Here is a 10,625-nt window from a genome sequence, read left to right as displayed (position 1 = left end):
ATGCAGAAGTTTCCGCAAATTACTACAAATAATTACAATAGTGTGCTGCTATTAAAAAAATTGACACAAATATACGTTTATGTGTTTAAATTACCATTGCTTCTTTGTTTGAGCTTATTCGTCTATTTTTTTTTAATAGTTTGAATCAATAGTTTTATGTGAGAAGTGGAAATTTCTCGTAAACACTTTTAGGCAATGTTTAATTTATATACTTGGCTGGCAACACCAAACCAATGCAGCAAGGAACTGTATTACGGTTTTCGTTTTCCGAGTGCAAGTGTAGCCTCTCATTGTTCACTGTTGAATTTAATGAAGGTCGTTTATTTATGTACAATAATGTTGATATTATACGTGAAATGGTTTATAGCGATTGACCATCAGATTCCGGAATTTTTGAACATTGACATAAAAGTGGTAAGGTGATCACATTGAGAACATTTAAGTCGTTCGGTGCCGCAACTTGACTGATGCTCAAAAAAACACCCTATCAAATTGGTCTAAGGAGATGGACAAAACATTCAACCGAGGTAAGACAACTTTGGTATTCTACATCGTTACAAGGGACGAAAGTTCGACTTATTTGTACAAAACCGTAACTAAACATCAATCTACTGTTTGGATATTTTCAAAGTAAACCGAAAACAACAAAAGTTCTTCATTGGAGTAGTATTGGCAAGCAAATGATTGCTTGTTTCTTCGGTTTTTTCACACATGTGGCAATCGTACCTTAGAAGTCCTAAGGACTGTATGACAATGCTGAATGGTATACAACAATTTGTTTGCCGGAGGTTGCCACAGTGGTTAAGAATCTCTTCGTATTGCCAAAATAAATTGAAATGACGTTTAGAAAAGAAATTAATCGTTCAAAAAATAAAAGAACAAAAGGTTGATTGAATTCTACTAGCGAGGTTCTTAACCCCTGAACAGCCTTGTACTTACTGAACAGATCACGATACCTAGAAACTCTCAATTTATATTTAGTATGCACTGTGAGTATAGAATGTTTAGTACAGTCCCAGGGCATTGAAAATGTTATAAAAAGTTTAACCCCAAATTACTGACTAACTCTTGCGCCGTGTGCTTATGCATTCAAAAACACACGTCTCGATCGACTACTTACTACTGTTAATTAATCCAACTCCTCCTCCTCCTATTCTTTTCCTTGTTTAAAGCAGTCTGTGTGACGTAATATACTCTTTCCATTCATATGGATAAAATAGGAAGCATGTTTACAAGTTTTATAGCTCTAAAAGCGCCTTCTCCATTCGTTTGTTCTGAAATGCCTTTGTAGAGCCTGAAAACAAAAAGTCACAAAATGTTCCCATTGCTTCATAAACTCCTTTATTTGCATTCTTTCCCTTCTTCAAAGACTACATAGCACATCAAGATAGAAAGATGCTCCTTGTGAAATCTTTGGAAATCGTAAATCACGGTAATAGGCTTTGTGCTTTCCAAAGTCTACTCTAAACTCTCGGCTCTGAAAACTCTAAAACTAACAGAACTCTAAAAACTATTGACAGAAATGAGTATTCAACGATTAATTTCATTTCGTTTCCTAGTAAGTGGAAGGAAATGTTCCAGGGGCGTCATTTTGGCAGGACAGGAGTTTGTAATTTTCCTTCCCTTGAGTGTAATAAACACATATTATTTGGTCAAATGTATAGTAAAATACTGATATAAAAACTGAAACTCTTATGTCGGCGGAGAATACCCTCCGAACAAAATCTAAAGGGACGCTGCTCTTTGAAACAAATCTATAGAGTTATAACAGCACATCACTAGAGCGTTTGCATTTGGTTTCAAGAGTCGAAGGTTTGGTCTGAACCCATGTGCATTCATAGTGGACTACATTGAGAGAGAAAAATTCAAATATGGAGACAGAAGGAGATTATTTACATATGCAAGCTTAAAATTGGAGAAAAAATGATCATACAGCATCCATAATATTACGAAATTTGTTAATTTGTAAAACAGAAGAAGGAAACTTTCCGAACTGCAAGGACCACATCAGACAGTTGTCGAATTAAGATGGAAAACTCTTTTTAGAGGATCAAATGATTGTGAAGGGAGAGAAAGATCTTAAGATTTACGGAATTAAGAATTAAAAAATCTTCATGTTACAAGACGGGTTTCAAATCACGAACCTCTTTGCTTTCGTACCTTGATTCTATCCATTCATCGACGGAGAACACTACACAGTCATTCATATACTTTTCCTTTTGCTACGTGAATTTTTCCTTGTTCAGAAACACTTTTTAAGGGAGTAAAAGTTTGTTCCTACTTGTTTAATATGATTTCATTTTAAAATTTGCTCATGTAACAGTTTTTTGGCATTTCCTCACTGCGATTTATTAAAGTCAATTCAATAATAATCACTTTACCTCTTCAAATATATATATGTATATTTCATCCCTTAGCCATTAACTGGGCAATAATTAGTACTGTTCGAGTATTTAAGCCAAATTGTCACTACTAACAAACATATCTGCACTAAAGGTGTTCCACGGATAATTGGGGATTAGCATGTTGTCAGCGTTAATTGTTCGCGCAAACTGCGTTGAACAAGCAAAAGCGTTACCCCATGAGTGAGCTATTTAAAGATAGATAAATGTTGCAAAATGAAACTTTTTGATTGGGTGTAAAACATCAGATGACCAAACTTTAATAATCACTTTCTTCAGAAGTTAGTGAGTGCTTAGATTCTCACAGAATTGATTATACTAAATACAATGATTATTATTTTGTTGTTGCTGCTGTTGTTCGAAACGGCGAACGCCAGTGCATGCATTGTTTGGGTTTGGAAATGAAAAGTCGTAGCCCAGGAAGCATAATTCATAATTCAATGTCAAAAAATTATGAATATTCATAAAAGGCATAAAATTGAAAGTTTTCCTTTTTTCCTCCGAAAAATATAGGTTTAAAATTATTGGTTACAAGGTCATTAGTGAATTATGTAAAACAAATCCACAAAGTCGCATCATTTTTCATCACCACAACGCTTGTCCCCACTCAATACACCAAACTGTTGATTTTTATCCAATAAAAATGTGAAATTAACGACTCATTATCTCTATTCATTTGATTTATCACCTCTTAACTTGTTTTTTGTTCCTACACATGAAAGATAAGATACTTGATGAACTGTTTGTGTCGTTTGAAGAAAATTCTAACGCATTCCAAACAGAAGTTTCTAAGGTGGCCGCCTCAGAGTTAAAAAAAAAGGGGGGGTTCCAAAATTGGTTTGAGCGTATGCAAAATTGTATCTACTTTAAAATATAATACCTTGTAAAACAATAAAGCTGTTTCAAGAATTTCACATGTTTTTCCTCATATTGATTGCAGAAAATTGTTCAGTACTCCTTGTAACATAAAATTAAAACTCTAAAATCCAAACCGCCATTCACTGGTGACAATATTATTGCCGCTCTTTCTAAATACGTATATTAATAAGTAACAATGTCATGTGTACATCCAGAATCAGATTAACACATCCAGACGCACGGGGCTACAAAATATATTTGGCCCCTGCTGACTTCGGGTGCAATGCTTTTGCGCACACTTTCTTCCAGCTTATCATTCCATGAAGATAAGAAGCAAAACAAATAATCATTTTAATGCTTTTGCGCACAAAATGGTATGCAACGTTGCCAATTCATTCTTTGATCTTAATATACAACATATTTTGTAGTTTTTTTTTTTTTTTTGCAAAACAAGACAGGATTCATTTGATTAAATAAAATAAACTAATTTATCAAATTAGCTAAGTAACTCCAACTACCTTACTTTCTTGGCTTCTTCAAACACACTAACTCACTTATCTAACAGAATACATAGCGAGACAGCAAGTGGTTCCTGATTGGTTACCGCCAGCTAGTGGCAGCCAATCCCGTGACAGCTTACAAAAGAGAACTACAAAAATGAACTTTTAATTAACGACTTTCACTTGGCAGTAGCTCGTTAATTAAAAGTTCGTTTTTGTAGTTTTTTGGGTAGCTGTCACGGGATTGGCTGGCGGTAACCAATCAGGAACCACTTGCTGTGTCTGTGGAACTTGTTAACTACCAGATATGAATATTTATACTGGAGGATACTGAGAATAATTGTAATCTGTTGAAACTGAGACGACAGTATGGACTTCGAGATATCAACTACGAAGAAAAGCGCACCATGCATAATAGTGGGAGGTTATAAATATCGTCGTTTCCGTGAAGGAAGAGAAGGATCAATATGGAGGTAAGTTAAAATAGACTTACTAAATTGGTGAGAGCAAAAATTTTTGTTCTTCTCAGATTGCATTGTGAACAATTTTAATTTCTACAGACTATGTTGACGTTTATAATCCTTGAGTTTAAACGTAGCTTACTGTGCCTCTCCACTGGCTAAAGTAAGGTAATGAAGCAGTGGATGTAAACTAACTTAATACTCTAAGATTTCGAACATTTTCGGTTTTGAATACATTTTCATACAAAAGTAACAGAGTTAATCTATAGACCTTTTGGTGAGGCACCTGCTCACTATTGCTCCATCTACTAATGATTGTTTACTTACACCAAATCATTAATTTTGCAGGTGTACCTTGAAAACATGCTCGGCTACAATTAAAGTTGATGGTACTAAAAGCAGGGTATTACAGAAGGAAGTGGAGCATAATCAAGGGAGTATTGAAAATGTTAACAGGCATTTGTTGAGGGAAAACTGAACGTCGTGCTGTAGAATGCCTTAACGAACGGCCAAATAAAGTCATAAGAAAGGAGATTTCAAAAATGACAAGCTTGAACAAGCTTGATCATAAGGATATGAAAACATGCAGAGAAGCAATGTATCGATCTCGGAGGAAGAAAATGCCCAGTAAACCAAAAGGTATCACCAAAGCTATTCAACAATTGAAAGAAAGAACGAACTATATAACTATGGCTGGAGAAAGGTTTCTGTACGTCAATGAAGCAGCGCAAATAGTCCTTCTTACATGCAATGAAAACATCAGGTATGTGTTCCTTTTTAGTTGTTGTTGATTTTGATGTTGTTGTTTGATGATTTTGATGATGTTTTTATATAGTTGTTTCTATATAGGCATAGTGAAGAAAATGTTTCGCTTCTATGTGTTCTTTATTCTTATTCGGTATTATTATTCCTTTATTATTTTTTCATTTTAGGTTCTGGTGTGATTTCCAGGACATGGAATTGTTTGCTGACGGGACATTTGCATATTCTTCACGACATTTTGCCCAGATATATACCATTCACGGCTATAAGAATGGATATTATGTCCCTCTATGCTTCGCGTTATTGCCAAAAAAAGATAAACAGACTTACGAAGCTATATGGAAAATGGTTATCAGTTTAGACGCAAGAGTGACACTCAGATATATTTACACAGACTTTGAAAATTTTGCCATAGAAGCTATCAGAGTGATGTTCCCAGACTGTGATATTCGTTGTTGCAGGTTCCACCTAGGTCAAGCATGGTGGCGAAAGATACAAAGTGATAGCGATCTCCGTAGTGCCTATTTAGATTCAAAGTCACAGTTAGGTATGTACCATTATGATTTGTGCCTTAGTTACTTTTCTTTTCGGTTTTATAGTTACTTCTTTAAGCTGTGGACTTTTGAAATAACTCTACTATCATGACATTAGATTATGTCTTCTAAATATGAATTTGTGGCTACTACTCTAGGCAAGACTACTCTAGGAAATTTAAGTTGTGAACTACCCATAAAAAAGTCAACAATGTTGAACTCAATTTAATTTCTATGCTTTTTAGGTTCTTGGCTAAAGACATTTTTTGGACTCCCGTATTTATCTCCAGAGCAAATACCAGATGCCTTTGCTGATCTGATTTTGGTGGCACCTGACACCAAAGGATTTAGATTTTCAGATTATGTGCTGAACAACTACATCGAAGATAATTGCAGGTAATATTCTGGTTTGATAAATGTAAAAGATATAATGAATTTTGGGGGCAATAACAACCCTGTGGCTTACACCCGTCCCGATCTGGGAAAAAACACTTAACTTAGTTTTAACTATTAAAGAATGATAAATATCAAAATTAAAGAGGGCGCATAGAAATAGTAAAGTATTATATGAAATGAGATCCGAAAATTAGTTTCCAAATACTTTATAGCAGTTTTGGAAATCAAAATATTTCAAAATAAAAAAAAATAAACGGTGATAGGATATGGTATCCATGATTACCTTTTTTTTCAGGTACCCTCCAGTGATGTGGGCTTGTGAACCACCTCTAGCACCTAGGACAACAAATGGACCAGAATCTTTCCACCGTCACTACAACAGCCAGTTCTATTCTAATGCACCTGATGTCCATAAGGTAGTATCAGTGTTACTTGAAATACAGCATGAAACACGTTTGAAGATCGCTTCGGTACTGGAAGGTGATTCGAAACCACAAAGGAAAGAAGAAATTCAAAGGAGGGAACAAATCATGAAATTATGCAGGTACTTTCAAAACTCCACACACAGCGAAGTTTCGAGAATGAAATATCTTAAAGTTGTAGGACACAAATTTCAAGGACTAAAGTTGTAAAAAATGTACCATACAGCAGAATTGAATATAATAAACATTGAACAGCGGAATTGAATATTTCTTTCGTATCTTTCATATTTACCCTTATTCTCTAAAGTATTCACACTGTGCGCAACTGCATGATTTGCTTAAGCATGATTATACTGAGATTTGGCAACGTCGCATTTAAAAACTGTGCGCAAAACCACGATTTTATACTTTTCGATCAGCTGTCAATCAACTACAGATTATCGTAGATCTTTGGGAGAAAACTGTGCGCAAACGAGGTGCACCCGCTGACTTCACCTCATATATTTCTGCGAAAGTACACTAGGAAAGTTAAGGGAATATGTATCACATTTTTAGTTATATTCTATCTTATGATTGTGATTGTATCTTTTGTAATTGTTTCTAGACAGCCAATTGAGATTTTGATCAAAATGGATGCCTGTATCTACCTAGAGGCCTGGGCTATAGGCATCCTAAGCCCTCACCTTAATCCGGCCTTGTGTACACCACGTAAAAGAGTTTGGGTTGACTGAAGAGACATTTATTCAATTATTATTGAAACCGGTAGTGTTAGTAGATTTATACACTTTTAATTTTAGTTAAAAGATTACAGTTATGGATGTTTTTGAGACGAGACGAAACTTAATACATTCTCTGTCTTATTTTGAACGACAAATAGAGCTCTAGCCTCAGTCTTGTCTCGAGTTGGAAATCATTGTGTCGGCCTCAGTTTCGTTTCGATCAACATATGCTTGTCTCGATCCCCGCCTTTGCCTCGACTGTCAAATATCGACTTTGTATTGATCGATTAAAAATGTACAAGTGATATCAAACTACGACCTAAACATTCATACATACATACATATATATATATATATATATATATATATATATATATATATATATATATATATATATATATATATCGGGTGTTGCAAAATAAGTGTTACAACTTTTGGGAGGTGACTACTACCACTGAGACAAGAAAATATCGGACATAGTTTCGGATCTAAACCGAAAGCGTGGGAAAATGACTTTCGGATGCCAACATAGTTCGGAAACTATCCAACATTAAAGGGGGTTAAAAATTCACTGAAGAAGTCATACCTGCTGTATTGAATTTTGCATGTTTCACAATCCTACCATGCACGCGCAAGAGATTCCTCAAAGGAACGCAGGGAGTCCCGGATAATCTGCCAAAGGAAAATTAGTCTAAATGGATATGAATTGACAGGGTTTTTTTTACCAGGTACCAATAATTCGTTTGTATTAAGTCGATATCTGGAACAAACACAAAATGGCGGACACCTTCATGTCTGCTGTGTGTGTTTGCATAATCACCAGCTACGGATGCTGGGCAACAATGACGTTCTGAGTATTAAGTGTAGTGAATTTGTACTCAAATGCTCTAAAAAGACAACTGGAGTGTCAGTAGAGCACAACAGATGAAGCAGGGTGATCCATATGTGTGGAAACACTTAACGGAAAATGCCCAGAAATGCACTTATACTCAGTAAACGTGAGTTCAAAGCGGCAGAAATGTAAGGTTAGCGTCAAGAACACGAAAGCCATTGCCAATTCACCAATCCGATGCAATTTGATCTGCACGGTTGCATACCAATAAGAATGCAACAACTGAGGCCAAGTTAAAATTGTGCAAGGGGACTCACAAAGAAACTGGGTAAACTAAAGGAATATCACTAGTGGAATCGCATGATCGATATTGAAATGTGGCCAATGTGTGTGTTGATATCGACATGTAGCTAATGGACAAATGTCAACATATCCCACTACTGCTGGGACACCGTCTCACGTGCGAAAAATAGGAAAATAACTCGGGTCTTGAATCTGAGGCCGTGAGCTCCCAGTAGGACTGGAAACTGCGACCACGCGAGCGAAAGCGAGCGCTCTAGTTCTGAGGCTTGAGGGAGCCTCACTTTCTCTGTATTCATTTCTTTGAGGAGTACCCACTTTGTTTGGCAAGCGCTCTTGTACAGCCTCCCGACATGCTTGTGTGTTTCATTTTGTTACTCCTACTGCACAGTTGTAAATAATCAGTTGTAAACGTTTCTTCCTATTTCTCATGTCGTTTTATTTTCCATATGTATGGTGTTCCAGCTGTAGTGTTACATGTGCCAAATTGGTTCATTTTCGTATTTGTCTTGGCATGTGCATTGTGTCTAAGATACGAATTTCTATATTTGCCTATTTCAGGTGTTTGCCTATATTTCGAGTACGTCATATGTCCCATAAGACGTGGGGCATGATACAAGTTTGTTATTTTCACGCTCTATCAGAATTTGAACCATGGATTAAGAGATTTCTTTTCATATGTGTCGACTGTGGGACAATGTCCCAAATGAAGAGGGACATTGAAACAATCCTGTTCTAGTTACGTTCTACCGAAAAGTGCACCAGATGTAATAGCAGAATGAACAACGTTATTTTCCTATCTTTCGCAGTAGTGGGACATGTTGACATTTGTCCATTAGCTACATGTCGATATCAACACACACATTGGCCACATTTCAATATCAATCATGCGATCCCACTAGAGATATTCCTTTAGTTTACCCAGTTTCTTTGTGAGTCTTCTTCCACAATTTTAACTTGGCCTCAGTTGTTGCATCCTTATCGGTATGCAACCGTGCAGATCAAATTGCATCGGATTGATGGAATATTATTGGTGAATTAGCAATGGCTTTCGTGTTCTTGATGCTATTCCTTATATTTCCGATACTTTGAACTCACGTTTACTTAGTATGAATTCATTTTTTCTGGGCATTTTTCGTTACGTGTTTCCACACATGTGAATCCCCTGCTTCATCTGTTATGCTCTACTGACACTCCAGTTGTCTTTTTAGAGCATTTGAGTACAAATTCGCTACACTTAATACTCAGAACGTCACTGTTGGCCAGCATCCGTACTTGGCGATTATGCAACCACACACAGCGGGCATGAAGGTGTCCGCCATTTTGTATTTGTTCCAGAAATCGACTTAATACAAACGAATTATTGTTACCTGGTAGAAACCCTATTAACTCATATCCATTTAGACCAATTTTCATTTGGCAGATTATCCCTGCTCCCCCTGGCAAGGGACTCCCTGCGTTCCTTTGATGAATCCCTTGTGCGTGCATGGTAGGATTGTGAAAGATGCAAAATTCAATACAGCAGGTATGACTTATTCAGTGAATTTTTTACCCGCCCTCTTTACGTTGGATAGTTTCCGAACTATTGGCGTCCGAAAGTCATTTTCCCACGCTTTCGGCACCTTGTAGATCCGAAACTATGTCCGATAGCAGAAAGTTGAAGAGTACTTTTTTTCTTGTCTCAGTGGCAGGAGTCACCCGCCAAGAGTTGTAACACTTATTTTGGAATACCCGATATATATATACAGTTCATTCTTGACTATGTAAGTATTGTAGGCCGAATACTACTTCGCAGCTAACGTAAGTTGAACTGGCCATGATTTATGTGTATGTCTTCGCAGGTTCGACCTCTAGTGTGTTGAATATTCTCTGTATCCAAAAATATATTAAACTCTACTCAATCAACTCCAATACTTTACATGTTTTATGGTCTTCTGGTTAGCTCTCGCGCCTTGGTTGTCTGAGGTCACGGATTCGATTTATGGCAGGAGAGCATCGAAAATTTTACAGTCTTCGTATTCGACCTTAAAGTGTAAAGCCGAGTCTCATATAGCCTCGGTGCTGAACGGGACGCTAAATTCCATTCAAGCTAACCATCCAATTCAGATTACCTTACATTTTGGTAGTACAAACTAATACTCTAGTTTAATTTGATGCTTCAGGTTTTCCTCATGATTTTGTTCTCTCCTATTCTGGAATGGCTCCTTCTATTCTTTGTCAATATTAACATTTTATCCTCAATTTCAGAGCAAATATGGTATGTTACATGAACAGCTGTGGGAAAAGCAAGAAATGTAAACATATTGTTTCCAGCAGAATTCCTAAATTGTGTGTACAAACAATGTGGTCAATTGTGGTCAACAATTTGAAACGCTATAGCTTTCATTCACTTGGTTAACATGGTCTTTGAATAATTTAAATGGCTAGAAAGAGAATAAAA

General features: G+C 36.4%; 1 protein-coding gene across 1 annotated transcript; it reads left to right on the top strand.

The window, feature by feature from the left end:
• Positions 1-5,339: 5,339 nt before the first annotated feature.
• LOC145679684 (uncharacterized) lies at positions 5,340-6,584 on the top strand. The gene is made up of 3 exons (XM_081750259.1): positions 5,340-5,530; positions 5,762-5,912; positions 6,208-6,584. Exons 1-3 carry the CDS (start codon positions 5,413-5,415, stop codon positions 6,542-6,544), a joined length of 606 nt encoding a protein of 201 aa, XP_081606385.1. The 5' UTR covers positions 5,340-5,412; the 3' UTR covers positions 6,545-6,584.
• Positions 6,585-10,625: the final 4,041 nt, after the last annotated feature.

Source organism: Thermobia domestica, chromosome 2, assembly GCF_964235325.1.
Source record: "Thermobia domestica chromosome 2, izTheDome1.hap1.1, whole genome shotgun sequence".
Lineage (NCBI taxonomy): Eukaryota > Metazoa > Arthropoda > Insecta > Zygentoma > Lepismatidae > Thermobia > Thermobia domestica.
The sequence above is the reverse complement of the archived record's forward strand: the minus strand, read 5'-3'. Positions and strand labels throughout refer to the sequence as shown.